Below are 21,297 nucleotides of genomic sequence, written 5' to 3' on the forward strand. Positions count from 1 at the left end.
AGCCAAACCGGTTAGGGCTGTTTTTTTCTTTTTGCATGCTCTCTCATTTGGTATTGAGATTGGCTCTGGGAGTGATGGAGCTTGAACCAAGTGAACACCTTTTCATTGACCAGATTTTGTTTCTTTGTGCACCTGGATAGCCAGGGTTCCTTGAAACATTTCTATATAGCTATATATGAAAACTGCTAACCTGTTCTCCCCCTTGCATTTAGGGACATCCACTTCTAAAGTACCCTAAGGGGTTCTTGACAGTTAATAGCATAATTACAGGGACATAATTGAACTTTAGCACTAAAGGCCAGGCTAAGGAAAGGGACTTAAAATTTATTTCAAGGGATTAAGATGGATCATTAAAGAAGCCTTTGGCATCTCCTTTGGAGGAGGGACATTTTAAAGCCAAACAATTTTTTACTTGTGGTGAGATGATTCCTGAGTGAGCTTTCTCTTTCTCTTTAGCAAGGTACTCAGGTGTCCTCAAGAGAGCTAAGCAACCTCCATCATTAATATCTGCTGATATGTCTCAGAGACTGATATGCAGGGAGTAACTGAATTTTGAATCCAGGGCTTTCTGAGCATCTGAAGACCTAAGAGGCTGCACAGTGGGGTGGGCAAAGGCAAATACACTTCTGATATTTAATTTCCTTTTTAGGCATCAACTTCTCACTCATCTCGTCCGTCCAGGCCTCCAATGAAACCCTTTATTCTCACTCGGGATGCAGCCCAAGCCAAGTAGGTAGTACTAAAAAGTGGGGTGCCTTTGCAAGCCCCTTGCTTTTGTGGTTGATTTGCAGTGCATGGTGCCAAGTAGAATGGGCATTATTAAGAGGGCATGGCTTTGCCTTGGAGGCTATTCTTTCATCAAAGGGATATTATCTCTTCTAATAATGTCTCTCTCTTTGGCCTTCAGCAAACATTTCCCTCACAAACCTGAGCTTAAAAAGATCTCAAAAGGAAACCAATAAAAATAATATGTTAATTAATTAAAAACAAAGAAGAAAGGAATCAAATGGAGAATTGTACACTTTAAAATTTTTTCCCATTGCCTTCAGCTACAGTTCTCAAAACGACATGTTTACCTATCTGAGTTCTTGAGATGCTTTTCCATAAGGTGGCGGGAGAGTCTCCTTCCTCTGCATACCTTTTAGACTCACCAAGTATAAGTACCCTTTTCACAGTATCATAATTGCTCTGTGGGGCATTGGCCTCTGGAATTGCTTATTGGGAGATTATCCTGGGCCTGTGGTCGGCAAACTGCGGCTCGCGAGCCACATGCGGCTCTTTGGCCCCTTGAGTGTGGCTCTTCCACAAAATACCACGGCTTGGGCGAGTCTATTTTGAAGAAGTGGCGTTAGAAGAAGTTTAAGTTTAAAAAAATTTGGCTCTCAAAAGAAATTTCAATCGTTGTACTGTTGATATTTGGCTCTGTTGACTAATGAGTTTGCCGACCACTGTCCTGGGCTATTTATCATCTCATGAAAGACTTTAATGCCCCTTCCTGGATGCCTCTTTTTACATATCCTCACAGGAGTTTGCACAACTCCTCAGAAGATGCCTGATTAGAGGAGGGAGGATAAAACAGACATAGGTTTTGCCACTGAAGAGAAGAGGCTTTTTAATAGTGCTATTTATGTTTAGTTTTCTAAATACAATGTGATTTTTGCAGAGTATTTGGAGCTGGTTATCCAAGTCTGGCAACCATGACAGTGAATGACTGGTATGATCAGCATCGGAAGTTGGGAGCTTTACCAGATCAGGGAATAGCCAGAACAACATCAGGTATGAAGGGCTGGGAGGAAAGTAGTTACACTATGGTTCCTTATTCCCCAGCAATGAAATTCTGACCAAGTATTGTTGTCCTTTAGGAGCAGAAGTAATCTGGACAAAGATTCTGAGTAACATAAAGACTCTAGGCAGTATTTTATTTCACTTATTAGTAAAATAAATAGCCGATGATTCTGGGAGGATTGGGGCAGTGGAGAAGTGTAGGTTTTGAACCTCTGCAAATATTATGGCATAAAAACAAACTGAGCAACAAGATAGTAAAACCAAAAATCCACCAATAGCAGCTCCGCTTCTGGTATTAGTAGAACAGGTTGTATTAGGTCAACACGTCCTGTGGTTAACAATTACAAACTGGAAAAGCTATAACAAAATAACTACCTAAAGGCACTGGAGAGTGACCAAAAGCAGACATAGACTGGAGCTCAGTCAACACTTACAAGATAAGAGTGATACTTAGAACTTCTTGAGGGCAGGGATTTTGACTTACTGTATTTTTGGTGCCCAAATTGGTAATTAGATCATAGAGATACTTGAAGGTGTCTTTGGGAGGGAAAGGTGAAGGGTGGTCATTAGAAAGATGAAAACAATATGGTTTTAGCAGAAAAAGCACAGACAGAGCTGGGGTAACCAATTACTCCTATTACTTGATAGGACATCATGTAGCCCCTCTGAGCCTCAGTTTCCTTATCTCATGTATTATCTCATTTGGTCTTAACCCATGAAGCAGACATTTTAACCACGTTTTAGTATGAGGAAATGGTGTCTGAGAACTGACACATGCAAAGTCAACATAGCTAAAAAGTGGCTAGGTTAGGATTTTAATTCAGGCCTTAATATTCCAAGTTCTAGGGCTATTTTAAATATAGCACAAAGGAAAGAAGAGTGGTCAATTTGAAAGGCTTTTCTGGGTGTTTTTTTTATGACTTTTCACCCATGGGCAGGCTTCAGATGCTGTGATGGGAGTAAAACTTGGATAGAAACAGTCTTTTTGGTTGTACAATGTGAGAACTGAGTTCGGGTGACTATAGGAACTGAAAGGTGAGAAGAATATCCCAGAAAGAAGAGAACCACAGAGGAGTCCTGATTCTCTACATAAACCTGCCCATATCTCTGGCTGACTCAAGCTCCACATGCATAGGATAGATTCCAAGCACCTTAGGGAGGGTCTAAAATAACTGAATGGAAAATGCAGTTACTGCCCAATGCATAGGAAATAGAATTTGGAATTTGGTTTTAGATAAATTAACTGCCTGCTAAAATGAAAAATCAATACTCTTTAGTGGAATGAAACAATTCAGATTCTGTATAACATACCATTTATGAAGTCTTGTATTCAGTCATAAACTACATATGAAAAAAAAAAACAACACAGAAAAATGTGACTTATATTCAAGAGGAAAAGCAATCAATGGAAACCAACTCCAAGATGACTCAGATGTTGAAATTAGCAGACAAGGACTTTAAAGCAGCTTATTTCTATGCTCAAGGCAGAGGGGAAAATTTGCTTGTAAAGAATTAAAAGAGAAGATGTCTCAGCAGAGAAGTAGAGACTATACACAAAAAAATCTGGAACAAAAAATATGGTATCCGAACTTTAAAAACCATTGGATGAGCTTGAGAGATTGGCAATGACAGAAGAAAGTGTCAGTTAACTTGAAGATAAATCAACACAAATTAGCCTATCTGAAAAACAAAAACGATTGGAAAAAACATAGCCTCACCTGGCTGGTGTTGCTCAGTGGTTGACATTGACCTGTGAACCAGGAGGTCATGGCTCAATTCCCATTCAGGGCACATGCGGGCACATGCTTGAGTTGCAGGCTTGATGCCCAGTAGGGGTGTGCAGGAGGCAGCTGATCAATGATTCTCTCTCATCATTGATAGTTCTCTCTCTCCCTCTCTTCTCTCTGAAATCAATAAAATTATATATTTTTTAAAAACATAGCCTCAGTGACTTGTGGAATAATATATAAAGGTCAATTATACATGTAATAGAAATGACCATACCAATAGAGAGGAGAAAGAGAGAGAAGGGGCCAGAAAAAATTTTTGAAGAAAAAGTCTTGAAAGCAGCCAGTAATAAAGTACACATTACAAATAGCAGAATGATGATAGGAATTATTGCTGAGTTCCCATTAGAAACAATGGAAGCCAGTGATAGTGGAGCAACATTTTTAAAGCACGGGGGGCGGGGGGGGGACCTTTTCTTCCCAGAGCTATATTTGCAGTGAAAATATTCATTAAAATGAAGGCATAAAGACATTTTCAGATAAATGATAGCCAAGGAATTCTTCATCAGGAAACTGGCATCATGAGAAATGCCACTTCTTCAGACTGAAAGGAATGATACCAGATAGAAACTTGGATATTCAAGAAAGAATGAAGAATCCTGGCTGGTGTGGATCAGTTGGATGGGCGTCATCTTGTGCACCAGGGGGTTGCCAGTTCAATTCCTGATCAAGGGCACATGCCCATGCAGGAAGCGGCTGATCTATGTTGCATTCTCACATCACTCTTTCTCACCCTCTTTCCCTCTCCCTTCCTCTCAAAATCAATAAACTATTCTTTAAAAAAAGAATGAGGAGCACAGAAATAGTAATTAAGTGGGTAAATACAAAGGGCTATCTATCTTCTCACTTCCAACTTTTAAAAACTACATATGGCTTCTTAATGCAAAAAATGATATTGTCCTGTGGGGATTATAATGTATATAGATGTAAAACGTGACAGCTATAGCAAAAAGGACAGGGAGTAAATGGAATTATTTTTGTGAGATAGTTCTATTTTATGTGAAGTGGTGCAATTACCTATTGTTGTTAACAAATGACTCTAAAACTTAGCACTTAAAATAATAAACATTGTCACGTGTAGTTTCTGAAGGTGAGGACTCCAGGAGCAACTTACCTAGTTGGTTCTTGATTAGTTCTGAGGTTGCTGTCAGCTGGGGCTGCAGTCTTCTGAAAGCTTGACTCAGTCTGGAAGATCTGCTTCCAGCTCATTCACTCATCCATGTGACTGTTGGCGAGAAGCCTTCTCATGTGGGTCTCTCAGGTTTGCTCACAGCTTAAGAGCTTCATTTCCTCAGTGAATGATTCAAGAGAGAACAACTAAGTTTCTTTTTTTAAAGCATTTTTTTGTTTTGTTAATCCTCACCTGAGGATATTATTTCCATTGCTTTTCAGAGAAAGTGGGAGGGAGGGAGAGACAGAGGGAGAGGAAGGGAGGGAAGGAGAGAGGAAGGGAGAGAGAGAGAGAGAGAAACATCAGTTGGCTGCCTCCTGCAGCCCCCTACTGAGGATCAAGCCTGCAACATTGTGATGCATGGAACAATACCCAACCAACTGAGCCAGTGGTCAGCAAACTGCAGCTCGCGAGCCACATGTGGCTCTTTGGCCCCTTGAGTGTGGCTCTTCCACAAAATACCACGTGCGGGCTTGCACATACAGTGCGATTGAAACTTCCTGGCCCATGCGCAAAAGTTGGTTTTCGGCTCTCAAGAGAAATTTCAATCGTTGTACTGTTGATATTTGGCTCTGTTGACTAATGAGTTTGCTGACCACTGAACTGAGCCATACTGGCCAGGGCAAGAATCCTCATTATCTTTTAAAACCTAATGTTGAAAGTTGCAAACCATGACTTCTGCCATATTCCATTGGTCGCCAACCCCAATACAGTGTGAGGGGACTACATAAGAGCATGAATACCTGGGATCCGTCTTTGAGGCTGTCTCATGGTATAATATTAATGACAGGTAGACTGGGAGGTTAGGGATGATTGTATTTCTTAGAGCAGCGATTTTCAACTGGTGTGCCACAAGAATTTTTAAAACATGCAATACCTGACTAGTCAGGGGCATTGACCTCTTTTCCCTTAGATTGTCAAATAAAAAAAATGATAACAACCAACACAACAATAGCCATCCAGTGGAAATGAATCAAAATTATACATGCCTGGTCAGTGTGGCTCAGTGGTTGAGCGTCGGCCTATGAACCAGGAAGTCATGGTTTGATTCCCAGTCGGGGCACATGCCCGGGTTGTGGGCTCCATCCCCAGTGCAGGAGGCAGCCAATTGATGAGTCTCTCTCATCATGGATGTTTCTATCTCCTTCTCCCTTCCTCTCTGAAATCAATAAAAATATTTTTTAAAAAGAAAAAAATATATACTCATTTTTGTCAGATCAGCAAAACATATAACATTCTAGTGTGCCCCAGAATTTTAGTAATTAGTTTATGTTTGCCACAAAAATGAAAAGGTTGAAAATTGCTGCCTTAGATCAACCCTTAAATAATGCATCAAGAAAATATGAAGACAAGCTCTAGACTAGTGGAAATTATTTGCAAAAGACACATCTGATAAAAGACTATTAATCTAAAATGTACAAAGAATTCTTAAAACTCAACAATAAGGGAATGAACACCCCAATTTAAGAAAAATGGGCAAAATACCTGAACAGGCACCTCCCCAAAGAAAATATACAGGAATAAATAAGCCCATGAAAAGTTGTTCAACATCATGTGTCATTAGGGAATTGCCAAGTAAAACAACAGTGATACCACTACAAGGATGACTGAAATCCAAAACACTGAGAACACCAGATGTTGGCAAAGATATAGAGCAACAGGGATTCTTTTTGTTAAATATATTTTTATTGATTTCAGAGAGGAAGGGAGAGGGAGAGAAAGAGAGATAGAAACATCAATGATGAGAGAGAATCACTGATCGGCTATCTCCCGCACGCCCCCCCCTCCCCCCACTGGGGATCAAGCCACAGCAGGGATTCTTATCCAGTGCTGGTGGAAATGCAAAATGGTACAACCACTTTAGAAGTTTCTCAGCTTTTTACAAAACTAACCATACTCATTTCATACAGTCCAGTAATTATGCTCCTTGATATTTACCCAAATGAGTTGAAAACAGGTCCAGGCAAAAACCTGCACACAAAGAGTTATGGCAGCTTTACTGATAATTGCCAAAACTTGGAAAACAACCAAAATGTCCTCAGTGGGAGAATGGATAAACTGAGTGGTACATCCAGACAGTGAAATAGTAGTATTCATTGCTTAAAAAAAAAAAAAAAAAAAAAGCTATCCATAAAAATAAATGGAAGAACCTTAAATGCACATTAACATGTGAAAGAAGCCAATCTGAAAAGGCTACATACTATATGATTCCACCTATATGATATTCTGGAAAAGGCAAAACTATATATATAAAAGGATAATATGCAAAGTGTCCACCCGGGAGTTCAACCACCAGACTGGGAGTTAGATTGCTCACTATAATGTGCGCTGACCACCGGGGGTGGTGCAGAACGAAGGAAGGCCCTGGCGGGCAGCCAGAAGGCCCCGATCAGGCCTGATCCCTGGCCAGTCCTAGGGACCCTACCCATGCATGAATTTCATGCACCGGGCCTCTAGTGGAGGCAATAAAAGGACCAGTGGTTGTCAGGGGCTAGAGGAGAAGGAGATATGAAGATGTGGAGCACAGAGGATTTTTAGGGCAGTGAATAGGGTAGTGAAACTATTCTGTATGATACTATAATGGTGGATACATGTCATACATTTGTTCAAATCCATAGAATGAACAACATCAAGAGTGAACTCTAATGTAAACTAGAGACTTTGGGTGATGATGATAAGTCTAAGTTCATCTATTGTGGCAAATGTATCACTCTAATCAGGAAATTGATGGTGGGAGAGGCTGTTGCTGTGTGGAGGCAGGAGTGTATGGGAATACTGTGTACTTTCCATTCAATTTTGCTGTGAACCTAAAATTGCTCTAAAAATAAAGTCTATTTTTTATTTAATTATTTTTTTTACATTTTTTAAAAAAATGCAGTCTTTTTATTATTATTTGTTTTATTCATAAGTATTTTTTTATTGTTCAAACTATTACATATAGTAGTACATATATCTCCTTTTTCCCCCCATTGACCTTCCCCAAGCCTCCCCTACCCCTGTTGCATGCCCTCATCCCACCCCCCCAGTGTCTTCTGTCCCTTGGTTCTGCTTATATGAATGCATACAAGTCCTTCGGTTGATCTCTTTCCCCACCTCCCCAACACTCCCCAGCCTTCCTGCTGTAATTTGACAGTCTGTTCGATGCTTTACTGCCTCTGTATCTATCTTTTTGTTCATCAGGTTATAATGTTCTTTATTTTCCATAAATGAGTGAGATCATGTGGTATTTTTCTTTCATTGCCTGGCTTATTTCACTTAATATAATGCTCTCCAGATCCATCCATGCTGCTGCAAATGGTAAGAATTCCTTCTTTTTTATAGCAGCGTAGTATTCCATTGTGTAGATGTACCACAGTTTTCTAATCCACTCATCTGCTGATGGGCATTTAGGCTGTTTCCAAACCTTAGCTATGGTGAATTGTGCCACTATGAACAGAGGGGTGCATATATCCTTTCTGGTTGGTGTTTCTAGTTTCTTGGGATATATTCCTAGAAGTGGGATTACTGGCTCAAATGGGAGTTCCATTTTTAGTTTTTTGAGGAAACTCCATACTGTTCTCCACAGTGGCTGCACCAGTCTGCATTCCCACCAGCAGTGCACGAGGGTTCCTTTTTCTCCGCATCCTCGCCAGCACTTGTCGTTTGTCAATTTGTTGATGATAGCCATTCTGACAGGTGTGTGATGGTACACATTATCGTTGTGATTTGCATCTCTCGGATAATTAGTGACTTTGAGCATGTTTTCCTATGTTTCTTGGCCTTCCTTCTGTTTTCTATCAAAAAGTTTCTATTTAGGTCCGTTGCCCATTTTTTTATTGGATCATTTATCTTCCTTATGTTAAGTTGTATGAGTTCCCTGTAAATGTTGGAGATTAAACCTTTATCAGTGATAACATTTGCAAATATGTTCTCCCATACAGTGGGCTTTCTTGTTGTTTTGTTGATTGTTTCTTTTGCTATTCAAAAGCTTTTTATTTTAATGTAGTCCCATTTGTTTATTTTCTCTTTAGTTTCCATTGCCCTAGGACTGTGGTTGGCAAACTGCGGCTCGCGAGCCACATGCGGCTCTTTGGCCCCTTGAGTGTGGCTCTTACACAAAATACCATGGCCTGGGCGAGTCTATTTTGAAGAAGTGGCGTTAAAAAAAGTTTAAGTTTAAAAAATTTAGCTCTCAAAAGAAATTTCAATTGTACTGTTGATATTTGGCTCTGTTGACTAATGAGTTTGCCGACCACTGCCCTAGGAGCAGTATCAGTGAAGAAATTGCTTCGGCATATGTCTGAGATTTCGCTGCCTGTGGATTCCTCTAGTATTTTTATGGTTTCCTGTCTTATTTTTAAGTCCTTTGTCCATTTTGAGTTTATTTTTGTGTATGGTGTAAGTTGGTGGTTTAGTTTCATTTTTTTGCATGTATCTGTCCAATTTTCCCAACAGCATTTATTGAAGAGACTGTCTTGACTCCATTGTATGTTCACGCCTTCTTTGTCAAATATTAATTGAGCATAGTGGTTTGGGTCGATATCTGGATTCTCTATTCTATTCTATTGGTCTATATGTTTGTTCTTGTGCCATTACCAGGCTGTTTTGAAAATAGTAGCTTTGTAATACAGCTTGAAATCTGGTATTGAGATCCCACCTACTTTGTTCTTCTTTCTCAGGATTGCTGTGGCTATTTGGGGCCTTTTTTTATTCCAGATGAATTTTTGGAGAGTTCGTTCTAGGTCTGTGAAATATGCCGTTGATATTTTAATGGGGAGTGCATTGAATCTATAGATTGCTTTCCGTAGTATGGACATTTTAAATGATGTTTATTCTACCAATCCATGAACATGGTATGTTCTTCCATCTGTTTATGTCTTCCTCTATCTCTTTTTTCAGTGTCCTATAGTTTTCCGCGTATAGGTCTTTTACCTCCTTAGTTAATTTTATTCCTAGGTATCTTAATTTTTTTTGGTGCGATGGTAAATGGGATTGTTTTTTTACTCTCTCTCTCTCTCTGTAAGTTTACTATTGGTGTATAGAAATGCCATAGATGTCTTGGCGTTAATTTTGTATCCTGTTACATTGCCGAATTCATTTATTAAGTCTAATAGTTTTTTGATGGAGTCTTTAGGGTTTTTTATGTACAGTATCATGTCATCCACAAATAAGGACAGTTTTACTTCTTCTTTTCCAATTTGGATGCCTTTTATGTCTTGTTCTTGTCTGATCGCAATGGCTAATACGTCCAGTACTATGTCAAACAGGAGTGGTGAGAGTGGGCATCCCTGTCTTGTTCCTGTTCTTAGGGAAATGGTTTTAGTTTTTGCCCATTGAGTATGATGTTGGCTGTGGGTTTGTCATGTATTGCTTTTATTATATTGAGGTATGATCCTTCTATTCCTACCTTGCTAAGAGTTTTTATCAAGAAGGGGTGTTGGATTTTGTCAAATGCTTTTTCTGCATTAATTGATATGACTATATTATTTTTATCTCTCATTTTGTTTATGTGATATATCACGTTTATTGATTTGCGGATATTGTACCATCCTTGCATCCCTGGGATAAATCCTACTTGGTCATGGAGTATGATCTTTCTGATGTACTGCTGTATCTGATTTGCTAGAATTTTGTTGAGGATTTTTGCATCTATGTTCATGAGGGATATTGGCATGTAATTCTCTTTCATTGTGTTATCTTTATCTGGTTTTGGTATTAGGGTGATGCTGGCTTCATAGAAGGAGCTTGGAAGTGTTCCTTCCTCTTGAAATTTTTGGAATAGTCTTAGGAGGATAGGTTTTATTTCTTCCTTGAATGTTTGGTAAAACTCTCCTGTGAAGCCATCTGGCCCCGCGCTTTTGTTTGCTAGAAGCTGTTTGATGACTGCTTCAATTTCTTCCATAGTTATCGGCCTATTGAGATGTTTAGATTCTTCCTGATTGAGTTTTGGAAGTTTGTATTTTTCTAGGAATATGTCCATCTCCTCCAGGTTGTCCAGTTTGTTGGAATAGAGTTGTTCATAGTACTTTTTAACAATCCTTTGTATTTCGGTGGGCTCTGTTGTTATTTCTCCTCTTTCATTTCTGATTTTGTTTATTTGCATCTTCTCTCTTTGCTTCTTCGTGAGCCTGGCTAAAGGTTCATCAACCTTGTTTATCCTTTCAGAGACCAGCTCTTGGTTTTGTTGATTTTTCTATTGTTTTTTGGGTCTCTATGTCGTTTATCTCCACTCTGATCTTTATTATTTCCTTCCTTCTGCTTACACTGGGCTTTTCTTGTTGCTCCCTTTCTAACTCTTTGAGTTGTAGGGTTAGGTAAATTATTACCATTGTTTCTTGTTTTTTGCACTAGGCTTTTAGAGCTAGGAACTTGCCTCTCAAGACTGTTTTCGCTGTGTCCCATAGATTTTGGATTGTTGTGTTTTCATTGTCATTTGTTACCATGATGTTTTTTATTTCTTCTTTGATCTCTCTGGTAACCCAGTCATTGTTTAATAGCATGCTATTTAGTCTCCATGTGTTGGGTTTTTTTGGATTGTTTTTATTGTAGTTGATTTCCAGTTTTATGCCATTGTGATCTGAGAAGACGCTTGATATGATTTCTATATTCTTGAATTTGAAGAGACTTTGCCTGTGACCCCAATATATGGTCTATCTTTGAAAATGACCCATGTTCACTTGAGAAGAATGTATATTCTGTGGCTTTGGGGTGAAATGTTCTGAAGATGTTAATTAATTCCATCTGGCCTAGTGAGTCATTTAGGATTGATGTTTCTTTGCTGATTTTTTGTTTAGAGGATTTGTCAAATGGTGATAGTACAGTATTAAAGTCCCCCACTATGATTGTATTGCTGTCAGTCTCTCCCTTGATATCCTCCAGGAGTTTTATTTTTATGTTTTTGGGTGCTACTGTATTGGGTGTGTATATGTTTACCAGAGTTATTTCTTCTTGTTGGATTGCTCCCTTTAGTATTATGAAGTGGCCTTCCTTATCTCTTTTTACGTCCTTCACTTTGAGATCTAATTTATCAGATACAAGTATTGCTACCCCAGCTTTTTTTTCATTTCAATTTGCCTGAAAACCCTTTTTCCATCCCTTTACTCTCAGTCTGTGTGCGTCTTTTTTTCTGAGGTGTGTTTCCTGTAGACAGCAGATATATGGGTCATGTTTTCTTATCCACTCAGTTACCCTATGTCTTTTGATTCGGGCATTTAATCCATTTATATTTAAAGTTGTTATTGATAGGTACTTGTTTGTCGCCATTTTTATTCTTTACCCCTGTGTTCCTTCTTCTCTTCCTATTTCTTCTTTTTACATCAGACCCTTTAGCATTTTTTGCATTGCTGGTTTGGTGGAAATAAACTCCCTTAGTCGTTTTTTGTCTGTGAAGCTCCTGATTTCACCCTCAATTTTGATTGTTCGCCTTGCTGAGTACAGAATTCTTGGATTCAGACCCTTCCTTTGCATGACTTTGTATATTTCATTCCATTCCCTTCTGGCCTGGTGTGTTTCTGTTGGGAAGTCAGTTGCTACTCTGATGGGGGATCCTTTGTAGGTAACTTTCTGTCTCTCTCTGGCCGCTTTTAAGATTCTTACTTTGTTGTTGGTGTTTGCTAATTTAATTATAATGTGTCTTGGCGTCGGTCTTTTGGGGTTCATTTTTTTGGGGACTCTGTGAGCTTCTTGGATTTGTGTGGTTTTATTCTTCCCTATGTCAGGGAAGTTTTCTGTCATTATTTCTTCAAACAGGTTTTCTATTCCTTGCTCAGTTTCCTCTCCTTCTAGCACCCCTATTATGCGGATGTTGTTTCGTTTCATGATTTCCCAAAGTTCCCTTAGGCCAGTGATTTGCGAACCTATGACACGCGTGTCAGCGCTGAGGCGGCCGCATGTCGAGGATGAAACTTTTGCGAAATAATGTTTTTTCCTCAAAGTGACACACTGCCCGAGTTATGCTCAGTTTTTTGGCGAAGTTTGACACACCAAGCTCAAAAGGTTGCCCATCACTGCCTTAGGCTCTCCTTCTGCTTTTTAATTTTTTTTTCTAGAAGCTGTTCTACTTGGGTATTTTTTCCGACCTTTTCTTCTAGCTCACTAATGTGGTCCTCTGCTTCTTCTAGTCTACTGTTGATTCATTCTATTGAGTTCTTTATAGCAGCAATGTCATTTTTAACTTCTTCTTGGTTCTTCTTCATTTCCTCTTGGTTTTACACATATTGTTGAATTTGTCTTCCATGCTTTTCATCCACCTTAAGACCATTTCTTTGAATTCATTCTCTGACAGGTTGCTTTCCTCCATTTCATTTACTTCCTTTTCTGATGATGGCTGCTTTTCTTTCATATGCGGGCTGTTTCTTTGTCTCCCCATGATCCCTCTTCTCCAGGTGTCTGGTTTTGTAGTTCTCTCTCTCTCCAGCATTGAATTAAAGGCACAAAATACAACACAACAAGGCACAAGGCACTGAACACAAATGTATTCACGATATGAATAACCCCAAATAAAGGTGACCACCAGAGAAAGGCGAATTAGAGGATAAGAAAGAAAGAAGAAGAGGGGGGGGAAAGGAGTGCAAAAATGAGATTGGGAAAGGGGAAAAAAAAGTAAGAGAGAAAAAAAAAGAATAAGAAAGAAGAGGGGAAAAACTATTTATATGGCGAGAAAACCCCAATAGAACAGCCACTAATCCAAACAAATGCCAACAACAAATACCTAGAGATGAATGTAAACTACAAACAAAAACTAATATCAAGCAAGGCGAGGTAAAACAGAAGCAAAAAACTAAAAGAAAATTAAAAAAAAGAAAAACAATCTCACAAACAAGCATAAAAAAACCAATATAATCAACAATCAAGCAAACAACAACAAAAGGGCAGAGAGAAAAAAATTTGGATAGTGAAGAAAGAGAAGAGAGAGGTGTGTATGGACTTGGAGCAGGGGATTGGAAATTAGATATATAAGTTGGGTGAAATTTTAACAGCATAAAAAGAAGGAATAGGAATTCCTTTAAAAAAGGGCAAAATAGTAGTAGTAGTAATAATACTGATTAAAAATAGAAATGTAGTAATTAAAAGGTAAAATCAAATGAGGAAAAAAAAAATTTAGTTTCTTAAGTAAAAGATGAAAAAAAATAAAAATGTGCAGTAGTGAAGGTCATTCACTTCCTCCGCTGTTCTGTTTGGCACACCTGTTTCCTAGTCAGGACAGTATTGAAGTTCCCTGCGTTCCACTGCTCCTCAGTGTTGTAGGCCACAGTCCTGATTTTCAAGCATGCAGTAACATCTTTATTTCTTATACCCCTTTATTTGTGTTTACACAAGAGTCAATTTGTGATTCAACCCCTTGGTGGCAGTGTTTCTGGATTGACCTCTGGGTCTATAGGTCCTCTCTAGCTAGTGTTTAGATTTTGTTTTCCCCGTGGCACTTAGTATCGGTTTGGGGGAAAGGGCCGTCCCAGAGCTGGTTCTCTGATTGCCACTCCCCGCTCTGATCCCCAGGTTCCATAAAAACAACTTTCCCCTGCAGTCTCTTAGAGTGTCCTCAATTGGGTGATCCTATGCACTGGGCTCAGCAATCAAAAGCAAGGATCCAAACAGAAAAAGAGAGGGAGAGAGGGAGAGAGAGAGAAAAGCCGGAGGAAGCGCGCGAACCCTGGCGCTGCGTGCACATCTGCGCAGTCTCCTTTCCCCTTGGGTCCAAGCAGCCGGCACCCCCCCAAAATCTCTAGGCTGTCCTTCTATGCCCAGTTCAGCTATGGGTTGCTTTTTAGAGTTCCCTTCTGTTAGCAGCTCTGCAGACCCCCTTCCACATTCGCGGATCACACCAGCCCCAACGGCCACGAATTTTTCTGCTCGCAGACTTCCCCAGGACCTCCAGCTCTGGCAGTGCGCGTTTCTCTCTCTTGCCCACACCACAGACCTCACCTTATCCCAGGCGAAATCTGACCTTTCGTGAATGGGTGCAGAGCTCCTCTGAATCCACGTGCTTGTGCCACTTGGGAACCAGTGTTCTCAGGTTCGCAGCTGTTCACTGGGTGCCGTAGTTGTAGGTTTCAGGCTTCCCATAACATCCACTTTCCCCTTCAAGTTGGCGTGGTCTCCATGTCAGAGCTGGTTGCTCCGGGAGGGAACCCAGCAGCAGTGGGGGCTGCCAAGTCAGGGGAGCCCCGTCCAGCCGTACCCCACAGTCTCCTGGAGTATAGCTGTCCCTCAACTCACTAACAAACACTCCCCTTGTGACCACACACTCTCCCTTTGTTCCCTCACTCACACAGTATCTTGCAGTCTGCCTTCTGGTCGGCAGCCATCTTCTCCATTCCTCAAGTCTAGTCTTTTTTAAAATAATGCTGAAACAAAGCTGTAGTCAGTAGAGAAATTAAAAGGCTAGAAAGAATGAACAGGAACAAAAAAACAGATGAACAGAAATCCAATAGTGGAATGGTAGACTCCAATCCAGCCATATCAATAATTATCTTAAATATAAATGCAACAAACACTTTTTTTTCCTTTTTAATCCTCACCTGAGGATATGTTTTTCATTGGTTGTAGAGAGAGGAAGAGGGAGAGAGAGAGAGAGAGATTGGTTGCTTTCTATGCATCCTTACCAGGGATCTAGCCCGCAATCTGGGTATGTGCCCTGACCAGGAATCAAACCCAAGACCCTTTGGTGCTTGAAACAACAATCTAACCAACTGAGCCACACTGACTCAGGCCAACCCAATAAACTTTCAAATTAGAAATCATATCATTAGACAAATTAGAAATTGATTATGAGACTCAACTGCAAGCTGTCTGTAAGAGATGTATTTTTATTTATTTTTAGATTTTCAATGATCTCATTTTATTTTTTAAGTATATTTTTTATTGTTGATAGTATTACAGATATCTCCCATTTCCCCCCCTTCTCTGCCCTCCTCCCAGCATCTACCCACCCCTCAGATCTTCACTACCCCATTTCCCGTGTCCTTGGGCTATGCATATCTATATACTTAAAAGCCTAAGCGACCATTAGGACTGAACGACAGGAACGACCGACAACTGGCTGGTATTTATGATGTGCACTGACCCAGACCTTGCTGCAGGGACTCTGACAGCCCCAAATCTGGTTCACCCACACCCCGGACCCAGACAGGAGGGAGGAGGCAGCCCGATTCCTCATGGAATTGGCCATGCCTTAGCTTGCTGCTGGGGCCCTGACAGCCCCGAATCTGGTTCACTTGCACCCCAGACCCAGACAGGAGGGAGGAGGGAGCCCGATTCCTCGCAGAATTGGCCATTGGTTAGCTTGCTGCTGTGGCCAACCTCCTGCGGTCCCTCCCCCCGGCCGGCCAACCCCCCCCCCTCTCCCATCGGCCCTGATTGGGGGGGCGGGGTCTGGTCAGCCAACCCCCAACCAGCCAGCCCCCAATTGGCCCTGATGGCAGGCCAGGCCAAGAAACTCCACCCATGCATGAATTTGTGCACCGGGCCTCTAGTAAGTATATAAGTTCTGTGGTTTATCTCTTTTCATCCCCAAACCCCACATTGAGGTATGTCAGTCTATTCTATGCTTTGGGTGTTATTTTGTTGGTCAATTCATTTTGTTCATTAGATTCCACAAATAAGTGAGATTTGTCTTTCTCAGTTTGGTTTATATCACTTAGCATAATATTTTCCAGATCTATCCATGCTGTCATCCCACAGGGTAAGAGATCCCTCTTTTTTACAGCTCCATAGTATTCCATAGTGTAAATGTCATACAACTTTTTTATGTATTCATCTGATGGGCACTTGGGCTGTTTCCAAATCTTAGCTATTGTAAATAATGCTGCTATGAACATAGGGTGTATATATGCTTTCTAATTGGTGTTTTGGGGTTTTGGGGTTATATTCCCAGAAGTGGGATTGCTGGGTCAAATGGAAATTCCATTTTTATTTTTTTGAGGAAACTCCATACTGTTTTCCATAGTGGCTGCATCAATTTGCATTCCCACCAGCAGTGAACTAGGGTTCCCTTTTCTCAACATCCTTGCCAGCACTTGTTTGTTGATTTGTTGATGATAGCCATTCTGACAGATGTGAGGTGATATCTCATTGTGGTTTTAATTTGCATCTCTCTGATGATTAGTGACTTTGATCGTTTTTTCATGTGTCTCTTGGCCATTTGTATGTCCTCTTTGTAGAAATGTCTATTCAGGTCCCCTGCCCATTTTTTAATTGGATTGTTTGTCTTCCTTTTGTTGAGTTGTATGAGTACTTCATATATTTTGGATATTAACCTTTATCAGATATATCATTGGCAAATATGTTCTCCCATTCAGTGGGTTCCCTTTTCATTTTGATGGTAGTTTCTTTTGCTGTGCAGAAGCTTTTTATTTTGATGTAGTCCCATTTGTTTGTTTTCTCCTTAGTTTCCTTTGCCCTAGGAGATGAATCTGTAAACATATTGCTACATGAGGTATGAGATGCATTTTAAGTATAAGGACACAAATTGGTGGATAGTAAAAAATTGAAAAAGATATATTGTGCTAACAAAAAGCATTAGTAGGTACAGTTAGATCAGATAAAGTAGACTTCAAGACAAAAGGTATTACTGGATATAAAAAAAGACATTTCATACTGATAAAAGGGGCACTTTATTAGGAAGACATAGCAATCATAAACATGTTTGTGCCTAATAAGCTTCAAATTACATGAAGAAAAAGTTAACAGAATTAAATGAAGAAATAGACAAATCTACAATCATAGTTGGAGATTTTAACACTTCTCTTTTAGTAATTGATAGAATTACTAGACAGAAAATTAATAAAGACATAATATCTGTACAACACTAGCAGCCACCTTACCTATTTGACATTTATAGAAAAATATATCCAACAATTGCAAAATGCACCCTTTTTCAAATACACGATTGTACAATCACCAAGCCAGACCATATTCTGGGCCATCTATTAAGTCTCAATAAATTTTCAAAGATTGAAATCACACTGAAAATGTTCTCTGACCACAATGGAATTCAATTAGCAATCAATAACAATTTACCTAGGAAATCCTTAAATTTTTTGTTGTTGTTAATCCTCACTGGAGGATATTTTTCTATTGATTTTTAGAGAGAGAGGAAGGGAGGGGGAGAGACAGAGAGAAACATCAATGTGAGAGAGACACATTGACTCGTTGCCTCCTGCATGCACCCCAACCAGGGCCTGGGATCAAACCTGCAACCAAGGTATGTGCCCTTGACAGAGATCAAACCCCAGACCCTTCAGTCTGCATCCACACAGCCAAACGGCCAGGGCCCTAAATATTTTTAAATTAAACAACACACTTCTAAATAACCCTGGGTCAAAGAAGAAATCACAAGGAAAATTAGAAATATTTTTAACTGAAAACAATGAAAATAGAATATCAAAATTTGTGGAGTACAAGCAAAGCAGTGTTGAGAAGGAAATGTATAACTTTTAGTACTGTTGCAGAAGACCAAAGAAATACCAAACACGCTTCCTAGAGAAAGGGAGGGACCCCATTTATTAACACTAGTGGACTCCGGGAATAATTTCCAAATCAGAGTGAAGAAACACGCAGAGGGCTTCACTTTTTATAACCTTCTGGGGTTACAGATATGGTTCCGCCCCCTTTCGTGGGCTTACAGGAAGGCCCCCAGGTGTTGGGGGTCCCCAGGCCATATCCGATGATCTGTCCTGGGGCCAACGATAACGACCCTCCCTCCCCCCAGGGCAGTGCATTGTTCACAGTTTTTATGGCCTGACATGCCTTGAAAGACCAGTTTCCTCCTCATTCCCCCCCTTGTCCCACAAGCTTCTTTTAGCCTTGTGGAGCAACGACCACGGGATGTTATGGTGAACAGGGGTGACAACCACTTTTAGCTATTTCCTGCTGGAAAGGGACGATGACCAAGGGGTTAGCATCCCGCTTCTTCCTCTCAGAGGGGTTTGTAGTGAGTTCTGATTTGTAGGACCATCTGAAGTTTAAAGGCATTCCCATCCAGTTTGCAGGCAGGCAGAGGTAAGCAGTGGTCCCACACGTGTAGAATGTTCCTGCAGGGGGCACCAGGGGTAGGTGGTGTTTTCAGCTTTGGGGGTAGAGTTGCATTTTCATCTGGGAGATGACCTGTTGGATGTTGGCCCTGCGTACTGCTGAAACAAATAGGAGCAACATTTGTTAGCTGCACATTGGCCGTGACAGGTCCTATTATTATTTTTTCCGTCTAATACAATTCCCGCCCCTGCCCCCCCCCCCCCCCCCCGTGCATTTGGTAGTAGAGTCGTAACATGCAGCAGGCTGATAAGTATAGCTAACAAAAATCTGGCTTGATTGGGTTTTCTCATGGACTACCCGGTCTAGCATATTTGGATAGCGAGTTTCTAAGCAAGGAGCAAACGATGGCATGACAAGGTGTAATCCAACAATTTATGATAAGGCCTTTGTTTCCTTGCTGTATGGGGAGCAGTAATTTTATGGTGCTTCTGTGTCCCAGCAAGAGCAGATGAGTTCTCCTCCTGGTACTAGTCTCGGATTCCGCTGGCACTCATAAAAAGACAAAATAAGAATTATTAGACAAACCCAGTGATTATCCAGAAATAGAGCATGTTACGTTAGGAGGAGATAAGAAAGAAAGATTAGAGTTAGGGAGAATTCAGCAGGGTGTTATCTGAATTCCTTGGAGCAGGTTGCTCGGCCAGGTCTGCTGTCTTCTTGAGGGTGATTCGCAGTGGGTGTTTCTTGTCAGAGGTCACCTTCCACTCAGACTGGATGTCACTTGGCTGGTGGGCTGCCTTCACCCGGGAGTGGTGGATCCAGGTGTTTAGTCCTGCAACCTTAAGAGCTGTAGTGGTGGTTAATATGACTGGATAGGGTCCCTTCCAGGTAGTCTTGAGGGGCTCCTTTTTCCAATCCTTGACCCAAACCTGGTCTCCAGGTTTATAAGGATGTACAGCTGTTCCTAGAGAGATGGATAGTCGGTCGATAACCCACCTGTGGACCTCAAAGACAGTTTTTCCAAGTCCTTGTAGTTGTTTCTGGATTTCTAAGTTCCCTATTTCCCCCAAATCTCCCTTTGTCCGAATTAAGGGAGGGGGTCTACCATATAGAATGTCAAAGGGAGAGAAACCTACCCTGGCCCTTGGGGCACAGGATACCCACAGGAGTACAAGAGGCAAGATATCTGTCCAGGGTAAGGTTGTCTCTTGGCATAGCTTAGCCATAGCCTGCTTTAGAGTCCGGTTCATGCGCTCCCCTTTCCCTGAACTCTGAGGCCTGTAAGCTGTATGTAGATTCCATTTAATTCCTAAAGCCTTGGCTACCTGTTGTACTATTTCTGCTACAAAGGCTGGGCCATTATCAGACCCTATGGGCAGAGGCATTCCATACCGTGGAATTATATACTTTAGCAATGCCTTAGTGACTTCTCTCGCCTTTTCAGTGCGAGTGGGATATGCCTCAACCCAGCCTGAAAAGGTGCAAACAAAGACTAGCAGGTATTTATTCCCTCTGGTGGCCCTATTTCTGTAAAATCTACTTCTAAATCCTCAAAAGGAGCTTTCCCACAGCGCTGAACTCCTATCGGTCCCACAGGACCCTGTTTAGCATTATTCTGAGCACAGAGGAGGCAACGCTGAGAGACTGAGGCACACAAGCAGGGTAGATGGGCAATTAGGTAGTACCTGCCTAACAAAGCTTCTAGGGCAGCCTTTCCTAAATGAGTGAGTTCATGCTGCTTGAGGACTACCTTATGGGCTAACTGTTCTGGGACATAGACCCTATGATCTGGGAGTATCCACCAGCCTTCCATTGTTCTCTTGCCCCCTTCTTTCTGGGCCCATTTCTCTTCCTGAGGAGTGTATTTTGGAGGTTCAGGTAATGTGGGGACCAACATGATCTGTGACGGTGCTACTTGTTCTTTAGCAGCCAGCTTGGCTGCGGCGTCAGCACACTGGTTTCCTTCTGATACTGAGTCTTTCCCTTTCTGGTGACCTCATGCTCGATGACCTCATTGCAATAGATGTCGGCTATTTCCTTAGGCTTCCAGACTGCTTCTAGTAACTTTAAAATCTCATTCTGATTTTTAATTCCTTTACCTCCTGCTGTCAAGAGCCCCCTTTCCTTATATATGGCCCCATGGACATGCAGGGTAGCAAAGGCATAGCGTGAGTCAGTGTAGATGTTGGCACGCTTATTCTTACTGCATTCTAGGGCTCTTACTAGGGCCCAAAGTTCTGCCCTCTGTGCTGACCATCCTTCAGGCAGGACCTGTGCTGCAATTGTCTCAAAGTTTGATACCACTGCATATCTGGCTCGTCTTTTTCCTTCATCTAAGAAGCTGCTGCCGTCTGTGAACAATACCAAGTCCGCGTTTTGCAGGGGCCTATCCCTTAGGTCTGGCCGGCTGGAATAAACCTCCTCTAGGACTTCCAGGCAATCATGCTCAGGGGCCCCGTCAGCTATGGGTAGAAAGGTGGCAGGATTAAGTGTTCTCATTGCTTCTAATCGTACCCGCGGATTCTCGTGCCCTTGATACTGAGTCATTCAAGCATGAGTCAGCCAGTGCTGCCCCCTTGCTTCCGTCAGGGTGACAACAGCATG

At 41.2% G+C, this 21,297-nt stretch overlaps 1 protein-coding gene across 1 annotated transcript in view; it reads left to right on the forward strand.

Annotated features, from left to right (window-relative positions):
* The window catches only part of IGBP1 (immunoglobulin binding protein 1), a 50,766-nt gene that overhangs the window by 11,047 nt on the left and 18,422 nt on the right, over positions 1 to 21,297 (forward strand). Inside the window, exons 4-5 of the mRNA XM_079764872.1 lie at positions 650 to 729; positions 1,664 to 1,776. Coding sequence (XP_079620998.1) covers positions 650 to 729; positions 1,664 to 1,776 — 193 coding nt within the window. The remainder of the gene's footprint in view (positions 1 to 649; positions 730 to 1,663; positions 1,777 to 21,297) is intronic.

This window comes from Cnephaeus nilssonii (assembly GCF_951640355.1).
Source record: "Cnephaeus nilssonii genome assembly, chromosome: X".
Taxonomy (NCBI): Eukaryota; Metazoa; Chordata; class Mammalia; order Chiroptera; family Vespertilionidae; genus Cnephaeus; species Cnephaeus nilssonii.